The 22476-nt window shown below is 37.8% G+C and overlaps 2 protein-coding genes across 2 annotated transcripts in view; both read right to left on the reverse strand.

The window, feature by feature from the left end:
- The window catches only part of KPNA3 (karyopherin subunit alpha 3), a 48608-nt gene extending 35410 nt beyond the window's left edge, over window positions 1-13198 (reverse strand). Inside the window, exon 1 of the mRNA XM_007433663.3 lies at window positions 13045-13198. Coding sequence (XP_007433725.3) covers window positions 13045-13119 — 75 coding nt within the window. The 5' untranslated portion in view covers window positions 13120-13198. The remainder of the gene's footprint in view (window positions 1-13044) is intronic.
- A 3292-nt stretch (window positions 13199-16490) lies between these two features.
- Window positions 16491-22419, reverse strand: SPRYD7 (SPRY domain containing 7). Its single transcript, XM_007433660.4, has 5 exons — window positions 22259-22419; window positions 19892-20008; window positions 19261-19427; window positions 18680-18782; window positions 16491-17847 (listed from the first exon to the last, which is right to left on the reverse strand). Exons 1-5 carry the CDS (start codon window positions 22389-22391, stop codon window positions 17750-17752), a joined length of 618 nt encoding a protein of 205 aa, XP_007433722.1. The 5' UTR covers window positions 22392-22419; the 3' UTR covers window positions 16491-17749.
- Window positions 22420-22476: the final 57 nt, after the last annotated feature.

A 22476-nucleotide genomic window follows, 5' to 3' on the forward strand; every position in this document is an offset into this window, starting at 1 on the left:
GGTAGTATGGCCAGGAGAATGCAGGGTGGCCAAAAGGGTAGAGATGGTGGGGAGATAGGTGGGTGGGTGGAGTTGAAGCAGAGGTTAGTGAGGCAGGGCAGGAGAGGCATGAGGTCCTGGCCTAACTATGGCACAGTCCTGGTCTAATGATTCAAACTGAGACTACCAAAACTGCCATTGCTAAGTGGTGCAGTCACGTGATGATTCACCTAATGACCGCATCACTTAGTGATGGAAATTCCAGTCCCAGTTAGGGTCGTTAAGTGAGGACTATGTGTATATGGGATGTGACAGAACAATTAAACTCTTGATTTAACAGACTAAAAGGGGGAAGGGGTGTACATTAGATTCCAATGGCTGTTAAATGGTGAATGCAATTTTACACATGTGTAAAATGAGGTTACACATGCATAAAGTGGTGGATGGATTTGCACCTGAAGTTTGGTAAACTGAGGGTTTACCAAACTTCCAATACTTATCAGGTTCACTGACAGTTTCTAACTTCCTGATTGTCCATGCGTCCACAATATGTGCATGTGTCCACAAATGATATTATGAACAGCTACAATACACCCTGGACTTTGAAGTTCTAGGAAGAAAAGCCAAAAACTTTGGATCAGGTGTTTTGTGATCCATGGAAGACTGGCAATGGAAAGAAAAATACTGAAGGTGTACTGGCTATGGAAATGGTGTCACATGTTAAGTATTTTGTTTCTGGAATCATGGTCTGTGCTTTCTGGATAAAATATAGTTGGTGTGAGATGGATTACATCTCACAAAGACTAGGAAGCCTGTGTTTGGATGAAATATGGCAAGCTAGGTCAGGAGGAAATTATATTGAATCCTGTGGGGTCTGGAGACAAAAACTTTGAAGAATTTCAAGTAAGTCTTTTGCACTGTAGGAGAAAATGAGAGTAGCTGTACTGAAGCCTATTAAATCTCCTCAAATTAAGAAAAAATATTGATTCAAAAAAGTAATGGTCTTCATTGTATATATAATATTGCTCAGAATACAAGATGTCTTAGTACAAGAAAGCAGACAACAATTTTAACAGATACAAGGGAGACCTGGTAGAATTATTCTTATGACTGGAATACAGATAATCCCCAGGTTAAGAATGCCTGGGTTACAGACAACCCATAGTTAAGAATGAAGCCTACTGTAGCAAAATTTGAGTTAAATACACATGATATAATGATTCGAGTTCATTACACAATACTACTTATACAGTATTATACAATAATACTGTTCTGGCTTACATACAAATTTGACTTAAGGACAGACCTTGGGAATGGAACTCATTCTTAAACTGGAGATTACCTGTACTGCAACTGAAGTGTACAACTTTTCCCCCCAAAAAGCAGAGTAATAGAAAGGGAGGAGGAACTAAACTATATGTTGTTGTTGAAAGCATCTGGATTAAAATAAATAAAAGTAATAAAAGTACATGGTATCTATTACCAACCCCTCAATCAAGACGAATAAGTTGATGACGTTTTCCAAAAGCAAATCACAGATTTTTCAAAAAGGCATGAAGTTACAAAGAATTTAATTAACCTGATGAATTTTGGGAGACACATTTTGACAGGCAAGGTCTTTCCAGGAAATTACTGACCTGTCTTAAAGCTAATTTTGACATGATCCTAACCAACAGGGAAGGTTTAGTAGACAAATAGAAGGAACTTAGCAATATTGCTGATTTTAAGCAATATCCTGATTTTAAGAAAAACTAAACATGTAGTCCACACATGTATCCTTAGGCTCCAAGCAACTGCACTGCAATGAAGTCAGAGCAATTATAAAGGAAACTAACTGGAGAAGAAATTCAATATATGGTGGTGTCACCGCAAAATAATGTACTAAAAGTATAATCTCAAAGAATACCAGTGAAGGAAATAGAACAGAGCTGAAGAAGCCAATATGGTTACACAAAAAGCTTACACAAATAAAAAAGGACACACATGAGGGGCAACTCATTAAGCAAGAATACATATTGATACCCTATATTATACAGATGGTGTCAGAAATGAAGTGAGGCTAGCGAAGGATATTGAGAACAAAACAAGGAAAAAAAGCTTCAAATATGCTCAAAATGTGTGAACAATCTAAAAGCACTTCACAAACACTGCAATGGCTATTAGAAGTCAGCATGTATTTGGCAAGAACAAGTCTTACCAGATTAAACTTATTTCGTTTTTGATTGGATATCTTCCTTAGATTTTAGAAATGTTATGAACATAATATACCTTGACTTCAGCAAATAATCTGACAAAGTACAGCATGATATTCCAAGCTAAGAATGGGTTGGATGGCATCATTATAACATAAATTCACAACTTAAAGAATGCTCATCAACCAAAGAAACTGTAATGAGGCAACATGTAGGATATGCTAAGGTTCAGTCATGGGCCTGGTACCCTTAGTGAATTAGACAAAGAGGTGGAAGGAATCCTTGTCAATCTGAGTACTGATACTCTAGAAGAAAGAAATAACTTTGATGTGTTGATTTTTATATTTTAGAGGTGGGGTGAAAAAGAATGGAATTTAACAGAGAAAAATGTGTAATTCTTCACTTGGGAAACTGAAATTATATATACAAAATAGAGGATATTTGGCTTAGCAATAGTGTGTATGAAAAGGATCATGGGACTATAGTTGATCACAAACTGAATATGAGTCAACTATGTGACACACTGCTAAAAAGGTAAATGTAATTTTAGGCTGCATCAATACAAGTATAAAGTTTTTAAATCATGAGAAGTAATTGTTCCACTATTCTTTCTTGCATGGTATGGCTATGCATAGTTCAAAAACTATTGACAATAAGTGCTTAGGAACACACACTGAACACATAGTATGCAGGACCTCTTTAAATATGCCACATCTTTTCATGCTTGCTACTGTTTTAATGAGTCACATTAATTATGTTGTTCCTTTAAAGATGTGCTGTGTTCATGTCCCTGCAGATTCTAATGTACTTTGGAATGCACAATCACTTTGAAACATGTATAGCACATATAGTTCTGGGCATCACATTTTAATTCAGACAAACTGGAACAGGTTCAGAGATAATTAAGAGATGAAGGAATTGGATTATGTTTAGCACAGAAAAGGCACACAATAGCACTCTTCAAGTACAGTGGGGCAAAAAAGTATTTAGTCAGCCACCAATTGTGCAAGTTCTCCCACTTAAAAAGATGAGAGAGCCCTGTAATTTTCATCATAGGTATACCTCAACTATGAGAGACAAAATGGGGAAAAAAATCCAGAAAATCACATTGTCTGATTTTTAAAGAATTTATTTGCAAATCATGGTGGAAAATAAGTATTTGGTCACCTACAAACAAGCAAGATGTCTGGCTCTCACACACCTGTAACTACTTCTTTAAGAGGCTCCTCTGTCCTCCACTCGTTACCTGTAGTAATGGCACCTGTTTGACCTTGTTATCAGTATAAAAGACACCTGTCCACAACCTCAAACAGTCACACTCCAAACTCCACTATGGCCAAGACCTGTTGAAGGACACCAGAAACAAAATTGTAGACCTGCACCAGGCTGGGAAGACTGAATCTGCAAAAGGCAAGCAGCTTGGTGTGAAGAAATCAACTGTGGGAGCAATAATTAGAAAATGGAAGACATACAAGACCACTGATAATCTCCCTCAATCTGGGGCTCCATGCAAGATCTCACCCTGTGGGGTCAAAATGATCACAAGAATGGTGAGCAAAAATCCCAGAACCACATGGGGGGACCTAGTGAATGACCTGCAGAGAGCTGGGACCAAAGTAACAAAGGCTACCATCAGTAACACACTATGCTGCCAGGGACTCAAATCCTGCAGTGCCAGATGTGTCCCCCTGCTTAAGCCAGTACATGCCTGGGCCTGTCTGAAGTTTGCTAGAGAGCATTTGGATGATCCAGAAGAGGATTGGGAGAATGTCATATGGTCAGATGAAACCAAAGTAGAACGTTTTGGTCTAAACTCAACTTGTTGTGTTTGGAGGAGAGAGAATGCTGAGTTGCATCCAAAGAACACCATCCCTACTGTGAAGCATGGGGGTGGAAACATCATGCTTTGGGGCTGTTTTTCTGCAAAGGGACCAGGACGACTGATCCGTGTAAAGGAAAGAATGAATGGGGCCATGTATCGTGAGATTTTGAGTGAACACCTCCTTCCATCAGCAAGGGCATTGAAGATGAAACATGGCTGGCTCTTTCAGCATGACAATGATCCCAAACACACTGCCCGGGCAATGAAGGAGTGGCTTCGTAAGAAGCATTTCAAGGTCCTGGAGTGGCCTAGCCAGTCTCCAGATCTCAACCCCATGGAAAACCTTTGGAGGGAGTTGAAAGTCCGTGTTGCCCAGCGACAGCCCCAAAACATCACTGCTCTAGAGGAGATCTGCATGGAGGAATGGGCCAAAATACCAGCAACAGTGTGTGAAAACCGTGTGAAGACTTACAGACAACGTTTGACCTCTGTCATTGCCAACAAAGGATATATAACAAAGTATTGAGATGAACTTTTGATATTGACCAAATACTTATTTTCCACCATGATTTGCAAATAAATTCTTTAAAAATCAGACAGTGTGATTTTCTGGATTTTTTCCCCCATTTTGTCTCTCATAGTTGAGGTATACCTATGATGAAAATTACAGGCCTCTCTCATCTTTTTAAGTGGGAGAACTTGCACAATTGGTGGCTGACTAAATACTTTTTTGCCCCACTGTATATGAGGGAATGTCACATAGAAGGCAGTCAAGACCTATTTCTACTGTCTTAGAGTGTAGAATAATGGACTTCAGTTAACAGGAAGGCAGGTTCCAGTTGAATACCAGGAAAAAATTCTTAACAATAAAAGCAGCTTGATAGTGGAACGAACAATTACTTAGAAATGATGCTCTAATTTGGATTCCTATATTGAGCCTAAATGGCTCCTTCCAGCTTTACTATGGAGGAGGACTTGTTTTGACAGTAATTCCTTCAATGATCACCTTTATAGAGAATGTAAATTTGTAAACAATCTGCTATTAATTTCTCAATGCCGCTTTTTTCTATACTTAATTATTTTGATGTGGACTCTTAACTCCTGTGAGATCTTTTTTCTTTTGTTAAAAACAACAACGCCAGGCTATAACTACAATAAATCGTGAATCAAGAGATTGGGGCAACTTATTTGGGGCTGTCTTACAAATGAAAAAAAAGTAATTAAAGAGAAATACACATAAATTTATATTAAAACTATTCTGTATAACAGCGTGATGAAGGGGCTTCTGCCTCTTGCAGTACTAGAATTTAATAAGGTCTGTGTGACAGCATGTTCCAGATTGACAAGAAGATTAATCAAACAATACATAATTAATCTATGAAATTCACTGTCACAGAAGCAGTAATATTCACTAGCTCAGCATGTTGCAATGTAAGGGTGCTTTTCTGTAGCATATGTGATTCCAATTTCATCTTCTCTCCTCCGCCTCAAAGATAGTCAGCGTTCTGTGGTCAATAAGCACACATTGCCTTCAATGAGTTGTTCTAAAATTCTTCTATGGCAAATTTTAGAGGTCCCTTGAATCTGCTGTTATTTCCCTCCTGTGCATAGATGCCACCATTTAAGCAAAATAAGGACTGCTACTCACAGCATCCAGTAGCTATATTACTATAGTATAGCCAACCAAATGTTCACTTTTATCTTGAATTAGCCACAAATAGCATAAAATGTGTACAATTCTTGTGAAATGTTACAATATTCGATGCATTACCACTTCTATACACATATGGAAATTACAACAAAGTCTTGAGTCACTTAGGCAAGTCCTGTATCTAGGTGCTTTCCATCTAGTGCTTTCTATAAATATCCAATCAGTATTCTACTATGGCTGAATGCACTCAATTCTCCTTCAGACTGTTCTAAGTTTTTTCCCAAAAAAATTTGGCGAGGGGGTACAGATGCTAACTTCAAGGATTCTGCAAATGTCCTGATCTCTCTTTCCTGTGAATGGGAAGGTAGTGTCATTTTGGTGATATACAAAACAATCTGTGTGACTGCAGATGAAATAACTGAGCTTAGGTTTCAAGAGCTGAAAAAAACAAATATCAGGATCAAAAATATTGTGATCAAAATCTCTACTTTAACTTGAGTCTTACTTCATGAGGAAAAGGCTATTGTTATTGTTGTAATTTCTGAACATCTGAAAGTGTAAGCAGTCTGTATGTAAATTAATGGAGCATGGGCCTTCTGCATGCAAGTAAGTGCTGAATTTGATCCTGCAGGAAGACTGAAGAAGAAATTTAAGTATTCTGAAGTAAGATGGATTTTTGACTGAAATTCCAAAACTGCTTCAGACTAACAATTAACAATATTAGCAACAGAGGTGCATTAATAAACTACACTGGGGCATTATTATGTACCATTGTCTCAGCATAATTTGCAATGTGGAAATAAATGGGCCAGCCTTCACCAATCTGGTACTGTGAAGATGTGTTGTGATTTCAGCTCCAACTACTATGCTAGTTGGGAATCAGCCTAACCATCTAGCAGACATAAGATTGGGAGGCTACTGGAAAATTTTGTAAACTGTAATTTCAGCTTTCTATAGTAGGAGCTTAATATACACATGCACACCTATACATACATACATGCATGTGCGCACACACACACAATGCAGCAATACTGCAGAACTTAACCTGCAGTTCATGACTAACATTTTTTCAAGTCATAGGATCTTCCAATCTGCAGTATGATAATAATGAATTGGATTTGCTTTGGATTTTCTCCTTTCTTCTGAAACACATCTGCAAAACTTCAGGAGTTCCCCAAGTTTGTTAAATCTTGTATATACAGTGGATGTTGCCACTGAACTACATTAAATGATAACACTCAAAGAAATGTATTGGAATTAAAATTATGCTGAATATGACAAGTGAAATTTGACTGGACACATTCCTAGACAATGTCAGCCATTTTAACCATGGCAGTTAAATGAAAGATCCAGGGGGAAAGTGCAAAGGACAAATGGGAGAAGGCCACTATTTTCATATTTTTCTTGGGAGCTTCTGTTCACTATTCTCTCAAATCTTCCCTGTTACAAGACTCTGTCACTGTGGATCAGAGCTTTAGAAATGGTTTTGTCACCTTTCTGGATTGTTATGTATCAATGGCAGGACAGATCAAAATCAATCCTGATTGTTTAATGAAATACTGACCCAGCTAGACTTGACTACACTAAGCGGATGACTACTTTTTCACACTGGTACATCACATGTTGGATAACCTTGTTTATGAAACAAATGAAATGAGCACTAACCGTTTGGTGTTTTTCCTTTCATATATCACTAGGACCCACATGAAGATGTAATAATATTAAGAGGCAAAGATATGCAAAAAATTCAGAAAAATTTTGGGAGCAAATATTGGGGTTGAAATTCTACAATTAAATGCATTGCACTCCGTACTGCTAATTGGTTCTTGTATATTCAGATAAGAACGTACTAATAAGTGATCCATCCTAGAACAGATAAGATGAAAAGGATACAGTATCTTCCAGCCTTTCTTTTCTCATCAACTCAAAAGCAGCATAGTACTCTTGTGTTAAGTAGGGGAAGGGCAACAAGGAAATGCCACTGATTTACAATTGGCCACCAAAACAATTGTGTACTAGGAGCAAATACATGTTGAAGGGAAAACAGAATATCTAAGAAAAGAGTCCTCATCTGATTTTCAGCATCTTCAGTTAAAAAGGTATGTTTAATATAGCTCTGTCTCAGGTTCCAGATAACCACTACTGGACAAAATGTGTGAAATGAGTCAATCATCTGAAATTTTAAGATAGATAATATATCCTTAGACTAGGCATTCTGAGTGCAGAAGAAAAGTTAATATAAATACTTAACAAAGTATCTCCTTTGTATAGTACAGTACAAGCTTTCTTGTATGTACTTCAAATGTTTTTTATTACCACTCACATGGCCAATTTTTAGGAAGGATGGGAAATGTAAGCATGGAAAGATACTGGCTGAGGAAGTATATCTAGTATGCAGGTAAAGATTGATCATTTCCGTGGATGCTTGTGATTTAGGTTATATTCAAGCTGGAATTCAATTCAAAATAGTCAAATATAAACATTTAGGTGCTGATTTTTTCAACTATTAATGGAAAGCTGAATAAACTTTTTATGACAACTCATTTATAGATTATAGCAAATTGAAGATCAGAACAGGAAATAAAAGAGTCAGGAGAAAAAAAATCAAAGTAGGTACAAGACAAAGATATGAATAACACTCGATGTTAAGATCAACCATCCCATTGCTGATAAAATGTATTCATTTACACCTAAACCAAATTAATGTTGGGATAACAAATTTTTATTTGTATTTCCCTCCAACATATACCTCCTATTTATTTTACAGATTGGCAAAACCTTTGCCCATTTTGGCAATCACTTGGGAGGGAGAGAAAACCCTAGTATATTCTGCCTTTCATTCTATTAACAATATATATTATATAAATTTTCAACCTGCGTACTTTGCATGATATTTTTCTGCTTTTCTTAGTCAAATGTTTGTCTCCTTATCAACAAAAATCTTATGCAACCACAGTTTTAGCAGCCATTCCACACAAAACGTTAGGTATGTATGTATATAATATGAAAGCCAAGATTCTTAGGATTTCTTGATTTAATAACACTGCTTTTCTTTTTCTACACATGAACAGCATCCCCAATTTCCTATCCCAATAGTGTTTATTATACCTTAATTAACACAAAAGGAGAATACACTGGGAAATTGATAAAATTCTCCCAGACAGAGCTTTATTAGTAATATTCTTAAAAATTTATCTTATTTGAAAAGTCACCTGACTCCTTGAACCAATGAGAAAGATTCCAAACCACTTTTCATTTATACAGTGGCAAAACAGAAACATTTATTTAGATCTTGGTAGCACCAATAGGATTCTTCTCATCAAGTATGCTTTCTCCAATGAAGATAATATTCTTGTTGCAATAATTTGTGCTTAGTCTATTGAAAATTAGGTTGGCTTTTGATACTGTTGACTATGGTATCCTTCTGGACTGGCTGCAGGGGCTGGAAGAGGGAGGCACCATACTGCAGTGGTTTGCCTTATTCCTCAGTGGTCAGTCTCAGTTGGTGTTGATGGGGGGAGATCACACCCTTGGTCCCTCACTTGTGGGGTGCCTCATGACTCGACGCTCTCCTCCTCCTGTTTAACAACTACATGAAACTGCTGGGTGAGGTAATCCATCGGTTTGGGCTTTGGCATCATCAGTATGTTGATGATACCCAGTTGTACATCTCAACCCTGGGGTGCACATGTGAAGCTATCAATGTACTGACCAAGTCTCTGCAGGCTGTGCAGGTCTAGATGGGCAATAGACTGGCTCAATCCTGAAAAGACTGAGTGGCTATGGCTGCTTGGCCCCCAAGGGTTGGGGATGTTTTTATCATTGGTCTTAGATGGGTTTGTACTTTCCAACTTAAGATTGTAACTTGAGGGGTCCTCCTGCACAAGCAGCTCCTGCTTGAAGAGCATCTTATGTGCCAGTTGAGCCCTATTCTCAACTGGGAGGCCCTTCATGGTCACTCATGCCCTGGTCTCCTTCATGATTAGACTATTGCAATGGGCTCTACATGAGGCTGCCCTTGAAGACCATCTGGAAGCTACAGCTGATACAAATTGCAGCAGTGTAAACAGTAACAGACACTTCATGTTATGTCCATGTGTCACCAATGCTACAAGAGCAGCATTGGTTGCCAGTAGGCTTCTAGTGCAATTTAAGGTGATGGTTGTCGCCTATAAAACCCTTCAGGTACACTCCAGGTCCCCTCTATTAAACACTGCCATCTTGTGGGACCAAGGAAGTACGTCTTCTCTGTCACTGCCCCTGACCTCTGGAACAATATCTCCCCAGGGATATGAATGGTGCCCACTCTCCTGGGGTTCTGGAAAGCTCTTAAAACCCGGCTCTGTTCCCAGGATTGGGATTAATGTGTTTATTGATATATTTGTGGGCCACTGTCATATCTGTATGGTTTATCATTTTGGTTGTTTTAGTCTGCCTGTTTATGTGTGCTTAATTGTTTTTACTGTTTCGGGATTTTGTAAGCCACCCAGTGTCTAATGGAATGGACATTATATGAACATTACTGAAAACTGTGTGTTTTAAATCACTATGCATAAACTGACATTAAGAAATTAATTTCTATTTTTTCCATGCTTCCTAATTCTGTCGTTTTTTTACTCCAAGGCAAAATTTCATTTGTTTCAGGCTTTCTTGTTACCCCTCTCTTTAACATCATTACTCTCAGCCCTAATGCTTGTTTGGAATTTAGAGAGATCTATTGTTTAAAAAAATTACCATGGATTGTCTATTACAATCTCATCACTGATATATTATCCAAGTCTCGGGGGAGGGGAAATCTCAATGGGTTAAAGAATCAAAACTTTACATCCTAAGCCCACAAAGTATTGAATCAATCAAAACAAGAGTGATACAATAAGAAAAAAGTAGCATTTTCCAAATGCCTATCAATGAATATGAAACCCTATCAATGAATGAATGAATGAATATATGTATATGTGTATGTGTATGTGTATATATATATATATATATGTATGTATGTATGTGTATGTGTATGTATATATATATATATATATATATATATATATATATAAATATAAAAATTACTACTGTTACTACAGCACTAGGAACATTACTGATATCACATCTTTTTTTTAGGTGTGCCAATATTCTTCAGTCTGCTACTATTTTAGGGATAAACACTTTCAATTGCTCCTTTTACCTTGACTGTTAGCTGTCTCAAGCCCTTTGAATGAAATGGGGACATATATGTTTTAAACACATAAACTATAATATTAATATATAATATTAAATAGAGTAGCAGCATCTAGTTGTCCTAGTCAAATTCGACTTGGCTTGGAAACATGGAGGACCATTGTACTGATTAGGCTACAGCTCTTATCTGAACAAACTTGGTCTTCTATTTCAAGATTATAGTTTTAAAGACTTTATAGATGGGAACTTAACATCACTATTTAATCAAGCTTATAGTAAAATCTATGGAACTAAAATATTCTTAACATTTGCAGTTTGAAACAATATAAGCATATATGATTTTAAACATGCCACATTTCAGTAGAAGTATTTGCAAAAAACTCAGTATGAAAGTACAATATACGCTACACATTCATATCAATATGAAGCAGAATTTTGCTTTTTTTTAAATGAGAAAATGCAATAATTTCTTTAAAGGTTTGATTACTTAGCTACCACAACTACTAACTGAAAAAAACAGAAATGTTTTGATATCCTTGATATTTAGAGCCCAGTGAAAAATACTGGCTAACCAATTTTGTATTGAACTGACTTTACCAAAGAATACAAAGCAAAGGGGCATCCTGAACCCTGAAACATAACATTACTTATTTTGATACTGCAATCATTAACTATTATAGGGATCCATAGTTTCCAAATCAGGAAGATTCAGAACTGACAAGTATGGGAAACATTAATATCTGCTAATAACCGACCTTACAGATAATTCTCTCTGAAGGATTGGGTGATTGATCTCCAAAGCAGCTAGTCTGTAAGATGAAGTATAAAATCAAAAACACATATTATGCTTGTCTACTCAGAAAAAAGCTGAGTTCTATGGGGTTCCAGCTATATTTCCATACACTACTCTGTAATATGATGCAGATCTATAAAGCCTAATAAATCAGCTATAAGTAAAAAATACAGCCTGGCTCTTACATTTATTATTAGATTTATATCCCTCCTTTATTTGCACAACTCAAGGTGGTATATATAACGCTCCTGCCATGATTTAACCATGGCTTATTAAATAAGCCACAATTGACCAGGTACCACAACAATATATTAAGCCATAACCCATGGTTATGCATGCAATACACTAACTCAAAACCAAAGAAATCACACTGTGGCTTAGACACATAAACCAAGCCTAAGACTGTATTTCCATATTCCACACTCCTCAATCTATTTTTACTACTTTCTATCTTCAAATCTGAATACAGTATCAGAAAACTGAACTCATATAGAACAACTTGTATTTTATTCTTTCTTCTTGCATTTGTAGTTAATTGTGAGGCATTGCTACCAGGTAAAAATACAGTAGCCTACTTTTGTTACCGAGCAAGTGATATCACCAATACAAAATGGAGTTCTGTGGCTCAGACCTTGAATTAAGCATTTGTTTAGGGGGTAAAATGAAGTTTTGATCAGAAAATAAGCTGTGAACCAAACCAACCCAGTGGAATATATATGTATCCAGAGCTGCAAAACACTGGAGCAATAAAAGGAAGATCAAACTTGATAGGAATTCCACGGAGATGTAAACTAGGTGCATCAGAAGTAATTACGAAAGCAAACAGAGACACTGAAAATCTCTTCCCAAAGCCTTATTAATAAGTACGCTAAAGAAGTGACAGAAATAGGTTGTCAGGGCTCTCCTAAGTATCTAATTCTGAATCCATCCAATATTCTGGGAGAATGATAAAGGACAAAGAAGATCGCTACCATCGGCCAAGCCCCACATTTCAGCGTCCTTGGTGAAGAATAAGCATAAAGATTACGACCTGCTACCCCACCACCAGAAGGTGAGCAAGACTGATAGGATTAATCATGCTCTCACTATGCCAGCATTATTATTGTGTCTCAACAGCACTTCAAAGCGAGCCCGATCAGCCCAGAGTCCCTCGAAGTCTGGGGGAAGAGCCGAATCACAAAGGGAACCTGATCGACCCGCTGCCCGGCCGCCCGCCCGCTTAAGGACTGGATCCCCCGTGCCAGCCCGGCCGAGGTGGGCAGAGAGAACCAGGCCAGGCCCAGCAGCAGATGGCGGAGGCGGTGCGTGTGTCGGTGCGTCTGCCTACATGGTCCCACCACCGGGCGCAGAGCCACCAGCCTCCCGCGGGCTGAGAAAGTAAAATCCGGCCACTCCCCCACGAGACGGAAAGGAACTGTCCCAGGCTGGCACAGACCTCCACGTCGCGGCCCTTATTCTTGAAGCTCTTGAAGCGGTGGTTCTCCAGGCCGGCGGCGGCGTTGTCAGCCATGACGACGGCGGCGGCGGCGGCGGCGACGGCGGCTCTGGGCTGAAGCAGCGACGACAGCGCGCGCGCGAAAGGGGAGGGGAGGGGCGGAACGGGCAGAGGGACGCTCAGTGACGAAACGAACGGGAAACGGCTGAACACCGCGCATGCGTGCAGCGAGCCGGACTGTTGCCGGAGCAGAAATTCCGAGGCTTCAGTGGGTCGGGAGATGAGCCTGCCTTGGCGGGGTTGGAGGTATTTCCACTTCGCTTTTCTGAGCGGAAATGACAGTTGCCCGTATGCGGCGCAGAAATCAAGGGTTGGGGGCGAGCCGAATAAGCGGAAGAGTGGAGGCTGAAGGAAAAGCTTCAGTTTTCCCCGAGTCCGGTGGCCTTAGTAGCTAAAGTCCACTAAGGATTCCAGGGAAGAGCTTAGCTAGCAGCTAGCCTTAAGGGACGGGTGGGGGGCTTGGGTCAAGAAGAGGGACGAGTTTGCACAGAGTGCGAAGCAATTGTGTGGCCTGCGTGAACCTAGTCATTATGATTTGTAAGTCAAGGACGATTACTTTTCGCAAAGTAGGAACCCAACTAATTTTGCCTTACTGTATTAAAAAAAACTGGCTAAACAAAGCATTGTTGATGTTTCCTGCTGTTCAACTTGCCATAAAGGGAACAGTTAAACGCTCACTGTAAGTAATACTGCACTCGCCCACAAACTTTGTAATACTTGCTTTCTTCCATGAATATGCAGTAGGGTTCCCTGTTGCAAATGGAGTTAATGTTTGCACCTTATACTGTATTGGGATACCTGGCAATATTAGGGATCCTGCTGAAGAATCCCATGACCCAACAGCTGTCTGATCATTTCAAGATCTGCTCTGAAGACCGTGAGGCTGTTCGCCCTGTATAAATTCAGTCTCCATGCTGTCCCATGAGGTTGCCCCATGAGGCAGTAGTCCTTCAGATGTGACTGGTAGACATATTTTGGATCTGATGTTTGCAATAAAATGGGAGAAGTGCAGAAATTTGCTCTGATCCAATACCATGGTCAGACCATTTTCTATGGAAGTTTAGATTTCCATTCTCTGTACAAATAGATCAGTTAGGACAAACCATCCTTGGAAACTGGTAGATCCTGAGGGATTTCTGAAACCTTCAAAAAGTTTCCCAATTGTTGAAGTCCTAACTGGTATATGGAATGCAGAAATTCCAATGGATAGTTAACATAATCACGCTACTTTTTCTAACAAAGGCAGCAGTTGACTTTATGAGTTACTTAGGAATAAACACATGAGAGACAGATGGAATGCAAGTTGCAAAAAAAATCTCCACGTTTGATCACAAGCAAGTCTGTTATCAGGTTGATTTAATGGCAGTGATATTAGCATCCTCAAAGTGTGATTTTTCTTTCTTCTTTGCATGATTTAATAGCAACACTTTCAAAGTCTTGCTATTTGCCACTGAATAAAATTACCGTCTTAAAATGCTGCAGTTCAAACAGTTTAAAATATGTTATTTATTTCGATTTATATGGCTTCCCATCTCATCATAGCGACTAAGGGGGGCTAACAGGAGTTAAAAACATAACAAGTAATAAATACATAATCAGCAGCCAAGATAAAACAATGGCTGTCAACATAAATCACTTTATGGGCTCTGATATTCTGACCCCCCTTTCCAGGAACACAGCCACACCTTCAGGGTCTTACAGAAGACCAGGTCAAGGCTAATCTAATCTCTGTGGAGATGATGTTCCAAAGGGCAGGCAGCATAACCAAAAATGCTCTCTTCCTAGGTCTCTCAAGATGACATTCTTAATTGATGGGATCACTACCTCTCCTGCCAAATATGATGGGATGGGTAGAGACAACTGGGGAGAGGTGGTCTCTCAAAGCACCATCTGGTATAATTTTATCAGATTTTCAACTACTGTACACAAAAATAAAGCTCCCTGATCTGGATAGCTAACACCCAGACAACCATGAGATGGCAGGAGAGAGATATAGAAAACTACACCAAGGATGTACCCAAGGTTCTTTGAAGGAAAACGGACAGCCATTTTTATGTTTGCTGCTTCTTCCTGGCTAATAACACTTAGCCAAGACTGGCTCTGTCCAGGAACTGATTTTTTAAAAAAGGTTCTTCTCACTTACCTTGAAGGATATGCTCACACAACCAATCTATTAAGAGACTCTCTGGACTGTGAAGATTATAATACCTATCAGCCAACTGCAGATATTCTATTTGGAGGAAGATACTTGAGCAACTAGCAGTGATATAATTCCAAAATCTCTTGGACAAAATTGATTTTCTAGAGAATAACAATGTTTTCTGGCTAACATTTACTTTGATGAACAATGTCAATCAGTGTATTATCCTGGAATGGCTGTTTAGAACTAGCATGATGTGGTATACAACAGTAGCATCCCAGGATCCAATCTTTCAGAATTAGTTTTTTGTCTTAATTCTCCTGTATATGGTTCTAGCTGTACTCCAAATCTAGAGAGCACCAAGTGCTCATAGTATAAAGTAGCTGTACTCCAAATCTAGAGAGGCTCAAGAATTTATATTTTGGTTTTATGAATACAAAACTTGCAAATGAATCTCCTTATTTTCTAATAGAAGTCTGTTCAGATCAAAGATGCTGGAATCTATATCCTGAAAACCTGTTGAAAAGACATCTAGCAATTTAACAGCTAAACAGATGTATTCTTCTATCCAATCCAGGAACTGTAAAACCAGTTTTATCATGGTGTGACTGTCCAGATCATGATTTTAATTTGAACGCTTTTAGATAGTTCTACAGACGTTTTAAAATAAAACTGATTTTATTAGAGAGTACATAAGCAGCAATTTATTTTGAAAACCTACATTCAGAAAATGTGAAGGGTGGTTTGTGAAAACCTTAATATTGACTGATAATACATGAAATGTTCAATAAATATATTCCTGAAGATAAAATAGGTAAAATCCAATGACATGTTATCAGACTTCCAGTAATGTAGTGGAGAGAAACTTTTTTTGGCTTGAGGATCACATTCAGATTTATTTAGTGTCTGAAGATGACAAGCAAAGAGTTAACATTATTGAACAAAAACTTGACAAGGCCAGAATATTAAAAAGGCAGAGTTTAAATTCATGTCTAATGTTATAAATAAAACATGTTATCTCTGCTGTAGCCAAACAGATACTTTTAAGAGGACCAGGAAAAGAGCATGAAATAAAAATTATCCAGGATGGCATATAATTAAAATTTGTAAATGAATTTTATGTCAAATTCAATTCTAAAAATATTTTAAATTTATGTTTATTTTCTCAACTATACCTTTTTCATCTTTTTAAATGCCTCATAGTAACAAAAAGAGTTGTTTGTTACACATACTTTAGAATATTGTCTTTAATTTTAAGGGGACAAATATAGCAAAAATATACTTGAGAGCATATACTTTTTGTTACTATTGCCCTTTTCATCCCTTGTAGGTACACTGACCAGAAACTTTGGCTATTGTAGTAATTGTGTTAAATGCATGACCTTATAGTAGCAGACCAAACATTTTATATATATCCTTCTAAGTTCAGAATTTGGAGTTTCAGAATATTTTCCAGTGGCACAAACTGAATTCATGTGTGTATCTGTAAAGGGCTGTTTGAAAAGAATTTCCTAAAAGGCTGTAAAAGGACACCTCCCTGAGGAATAATAAAGTTAATAGGGAAGTATTTCCAGTATTAGTATATTATGAAGAAATCACATTCTATAAATCTCTTAAGACTACAAAACCTATATAATAAAATAGAGCAAATCACTTTTTCACTTATTTGCTATGGTATAGTTAAACATATGAAATGTGACCAGAGAATCTCAGATAGTTATTCCCACTCCCTATCCCACACAACAAAAAACAAGGAAAGACAAAGCCTTATCATTTTGATATAGCAATACCCTTACAGCAAGTTTCATAGTTCTAGATGTACAGGAATGCTATATAAATATTCTCAGTGCACGAAAATCCATTTAAAACAACCATAAAAACAAAGAGAAGAGTAGTCTGTACATTTTATATGTCTTGGGGAACTCCAAAAGTGTAATTAAGAATTAAAAAATAAAGTTTTATCACAACAAGCAACTGGCTATTCAGTACCTTTTTGTTTGTTCCAGTGACAGTTTTAGTAAGATAGATACTATTGGCCTGGCTTTTAACAGACAGCAATTTATCCTAATTTTAACACAAGTCCTCAGAAATAAACATTAGAACTGCAGCAATTAAAAAGGGTAACAGATGTCAATATTTTCATTGTGTGTTATGTTCAAAATACTTGTAATCAGTTTTGCTGATTACTACATATATTAGAGAAGAATTGTTGATTAACCATTAGACTCTGCAATTTTGTAGAAATACAACATTTACAAAACAAGCATTCTTAGAGCCCATGGTCACTAAATACTGTCAGCTTTATCGCTTTACATCAAAGACAAATATCCATATCACAAACAGTAGTTAAATCTAACACCTGCAACATACTTCTCAGATAATCTGGTATTTTCCCAAACATTAAATAGACTTATCAAATACAGGATTAGTATTCTGGGAGTAATGTGAAGTTTTGAAAGAATGGATTGTAAAAAGTGCTAGTGAATAAATCTGCAGTAGGACCCTTCAGAAAATCTGCTGTTCAAAGAGTATCTTTTCAAAGCCTGCAGGAGGAGCATGATAGAAGTCACTGAACTGACAATCCAAAATGGCACTGTCATCAACTGTAAGGAAAAGAAGTAAAGAATAAAGAATGTGTACATATCGTATTCAAATGCCCTTTGTTTCTTACTGCAAGTTCTGTTTGGGTGTTCAGGCTTTCTGTGAGATGAAGAGTACTGTAGAAATGTTGCAATTCCTGCCCTCTGGAATGAACTCCCACCAGAGATTTGTGTGCTTCCCACCCTTATGTCATTCAGGTTGTTTCCACAGGCCTTGGGGATAGGGTGATCATGGAGCCCCCTTTTTGGTTTGGTCTGTTATTTTGTTCTTCTGGTCAGCTGTATAATTTATACGTTGGGGAGTTTTTTAGTTGTAAGCCACCCAGAGTCATTTAAAAGTTGGGTGGCCTCTAAAATAAACAAACAAACATGCTCACTAACCCTGGACTTTCTGCTGCATTACCAGTAACATGGCTGTATGTTTTACATTTTTAAGCTGCTGTGCTGAAATAAGTGACATGCAGAAATTTAACAGGTGCATACGAATTATTCAACAGAGGTAGTAGTTAACATGGAATAGAGGGGGAAAGAGGGCAGTTTAGGAATCAGCAATTTAAAATACATTTATTTAAATTATGGAGAAAATAGCCATATAGAGCATTACGGAAGATAAAATATGGCTTATCTAACCAGATGACAGGGATCTTATGCTTTTGTACGTTTTATGACAGCATTGGTAAACAGAATCCTGTAGTTTACTCTGAGGTTTTCTGCCTCAGAAATAAATCGCAACTAGCCCAATTACCCAGTTCAATTTATGGATAAGTAGGGAGTTGAACCAAAGTCAAGTGTAGCATTTCATCTGCTAAAATAGATTGTGAGAACCTCTCCTTACCATAGACCACAGGGAAGACTGTTCCTCTGATTCCTGAGGCTGGACAGTGCATATTCTTTCCATTTAAATAAACATTTAGTTCTACATGGTCATACGTAATTCCCTGTAAGACAGATATGAGTTATATATAAACTTTCATCTCCCTTTTTGTTTTAGTTGAACAGATTTATACAGTACATTTTAATCTGAACATTTTCTAGGCAGATATTTATTTATTTACTTGAAATTGTTTGCTGTCAACTCAAGCAATACTTGTCACGGAAAACAAAAAAGTTACAATTATCACAATATCAAATATTAACATCCAAGAAAGATCATGGAAAAATAGAAAAATCTTGCCCTCTACTGAAAAGACAAAAGGTGACATTAAGGAAGGTACTCTTGAAGCAGGGCACCACAACTTCAGCCCTACTTTATATTTCTAACATTGGTCCATATAAGCTGCTAAATCATTCTTAGGGAGAAAAAAGATGGGTAACTGCAGTCGCCTACTAATTTTGTAATATTTTGGTATAAGAAGTATGATCAATTCTGGTTTGATTTGTATAAATGATACTCAAAAAAAAACACCAAAAACTCACTACAACATCACCCTCCTGTGGCAGACTGTTTGCTGGCAATCTGTTCTTTTCTTCATTGTTGTAGTAAAGAGTTCCATCATTTCTCAGAACTAGGCTATTCACATCATTCCCAAGAGGAATTTGATTCAAATTGACTTTTTGAGTTGCAACTCCAATACCCCAGATTCCTGAAATCATGAGAGAGGCAAAAAATGGAATGGCAAAGTCAGGGAAAATAAGTCCAGGAGTTTTCCTGGGTTTGTCACACTAAAAAACAATCCTAAATTGTCTCCAATGAAGATAATAAAACTTACATTTCATTGCTGTGGGAAAACATTTATAAATAAAAGCTGATAACTCTAATGGCTTAAATTTGCATATGCAACTGTACAGCCGAACTTTTCCTAGCTGAATGATCAGTGAAAAACAGCAATAATTGGATGAGGATATGCCTTCATGATGGTTCTGTTTAGCATGTTATATGATGATTAAAAATCTTCAAATAACCATTACAACAATGTTCATAGTATTTATAAAATATATATAAAATAGGATTTCCACATGGTAGTCCATATGTACAGCCATTACAGAAATTTTGATTCTATATGAATAATTTGAAACTAATTCTGGAAAAAGCTGATTTTTGACTGACCTGTAGATTGGATTTTAAACTCAAAATAACTCTTGTTCTGATGCAAAGGAGCATTAGCTAAGCAACCTCCTGTACCGCATACTCGTCGTCCATTTTTGACAACAACAACATCTGTTCCTGCAGAATATAAAGCATCAACAGAAAACACTTTGAACTATGTTGAAGACTTACAACACAATTTCTATGCAGATATTCCACACTAATTTCAGTGGAATTCACTGCCAAGGAAATGTAACAAATGTTGCCTGTTACCAAACATAAGTTCTATTTTACAGTACTCAGTATCTCATGTATATGTATACAGAATTTACAGTTTAAGCCTTCAGAGCTAAGGAGCTTCATCAGCCTATGGCTACTTTAACAGTAAAACAGAATACTGAAGAACCACCACACACTGTATACTACTACAAACAACTTGTTTGTTTTCACTTGCTCTTGCTATGATTGGCAGTGACAGGCAAAACCAAGGTTTGGCAAATTTTCACATCCCAGGACCCCCCCCCCCCCAAAAAAACCTGCAAGAATACTTCACAAGTTTCTCCCAAGAGTTTAACCATTTTTATCAATGTTATTTTTATTTTAATATAAATATACTTATTTAAAGTTGAACTCAGTTTGTAAAGACACAAATGTAAGGCATTTCCCCATAGCTGCATTAACACACGTTCCTCCTGTCCATTCGGTAGTTGGAAGAAAAGTATGTTCACATAAATTGCACTACCCCTAATAGCCAAGTTTTATTGTGCCTCAGCAGTAAGACTGCCAAGTGGTGTCATCCTTACCAATTTAATGCAGGACAGTTTCAGGGCAGCAATCAAGGATTCCCTGACTTCTTTCTCATCCGAACACCCTGTTCCATCTGCCTTTTTTTTTTTTTAAGGAAAACCCTGTATCATTCTCTGTGATGTATGGTAAAGTAGTATTGGGAGACTCCAAGCATGTACAGAGGTGGAGGTTTTAGCCACCTTTCAAGTCGTCCAAGAGAACACGGGCTTATACGTTGTTTGGAAAGCAGGTATTCCATTCTCAATACATATATCCCAGGTGACAAGAAAACCGGAGTGGAATAGAAGAGAGCATGCAGGCACATCAGTGGGCTCTCCTCCTATGCCCCACTGACCAGTCAGCTGTTTGTGGGTTTTTGACACAAAAGTTCTGATTTCCTCCCCAGCAATAAATAATAAAGGCAATAGGAAAACAGCCATGTGAAACGCATTCTTCTCAGGACTAGTAAAATTCAACAAATGTTAATTGATGTATAGGTTTATATATATATATATATATATATATATATATATATATATAAGAAAAACACAAGGGAAGTAAGGAAAAGCATCTGTTTTCAATATGTATTTAGAATCAAAGGGCAAAATGTCAAAACATTTTCAGTCAGAGCACTGCAAAAATGTTTGTTATCTATTTTGCACAGAAGAGCCATTTAACTAAGAATCAATGCAATCAACTCAGAAGGATGCTAGCACATTCTAATGTTTTCCAACTATCCTGCTATTTCTCCTGAAAAGGATTTTAAAGCATTTTGGCTTCAATGTATTTTTGCTTTGAAGATTGTACTGGATGGGCAGATACTGCTGGTATCTGTGCTTTAAAGGTGACCATCATCTCCTTGAATCATACCCAGAACCCAACCGCACTAGTACAGCTCTCAAAGTAGTGTTATCTAGGTAAAACAAGGTGCACCCATAATTACTGAAGCCAGCGTATTCTGGACTGGCTGTAGCTTCCGAGTAGTCTTCAAGGCCAGCCCTGTAATTAAGAATCTGTTCTTAATAATACTGTATGTAAAACCACATACCTAAATGGAGAAGAGGAAAGAGAGACTATTGAATTGTAGGTGTTGCCTCCACATTAATCATATAGATCAACTTTGTTAATATTTTATTTATAATTCACATTTCTAAGGCTGTCCAGCTCATAAACGACTTTGGGTGTAGCAGAGTGCATCATTAAAATTACTTCACGGTAGGAAAAACAGTAACAGATTTGTAATCTTCTTGGTATAGGTAAGAATACATCTTGAGCTCAGTAATGAAATATGCAATCCTCCATTTTTGAAAACAGTAAATTAAGCTGATACTAGCAGCTTTTACTATTTTTTTCCTAGCGCAAAATAAGTCTTTGATAGGGGGACAGAAGCATGGAGAAATTACACTTTTCAAATTTAAAATTTTACGAGCATAGAAACAGAAATTTAAACATATTATTTCGTTAACAGCACAAGTTCAACATAGATTTAGAAACGAACAGGTCGTATTACGATTTGTTTAAAGGTGCAAAGATTCCTGGGGGATTTATCCCCGCCCGCGGGCGCCAAACCTGCGAGAGAGGCTTGGCATTCCCTGCCCTTACCCATCTGTTGCGTGTCCAGCAGCACCGACGGCATCTCCTTGAGAGGGATATGCCCGGCGCTGCCTTCTCCACAACAAGCCCAGCGCAGGCAACACCACACGGAACCCGAGGCCGCCTCTGCCGCCGCTGCCATGGCCGCTCTGCCGCTCTAGCTTCAAGAGGCGGCGGTTTCAGCTTTCCCCCGTACACTTTCGGTTCCTGGGTGCCGGTTGGTGGAA

The sequence above is a fragment of the Python bivittatus genome, unplaced genomic scaffold (genome assembly GCF_059951505.1).
Source record: "Python bivittatus isolate LINGU-HERP-01145 unplaced genomic scaffold, Pbiv_v1 ctg000020_np1212, whole genome shotgun sequence".
In the NCBI taxonomy this organism is placed as follows: Eukaryota; Metazoa; Chordata; class Lepidosauria; order Squamata; family Pythonidae; genus Python; species Python bivittatus.

Bases quoted from the DNA above. Each gene is read 5' to 3' on its own strand.
- SPRYD7 (XM_007433660.4), bottom strand. From the start codon at position 22,391: ATGGCAGCGGCGGCAGAGGCGGCCTCGGGTTCCGTGTGGTGTTGCCTG. The intron at 18,783-19,260 runs GTGAGTTTTTGG...TCTGTCTTACAG, and splicing joins CACAGGAGGGTGATGTTGTA to GGAATTACGTATGACCATGT. The intron at 17,848-18,679 runs GTAAGGAGAGGT...TTTTCCTTACAG, and splicing joins AGTCTTCCCTGTGGTCTATG to TTGATGACAGTGCCATTTTG.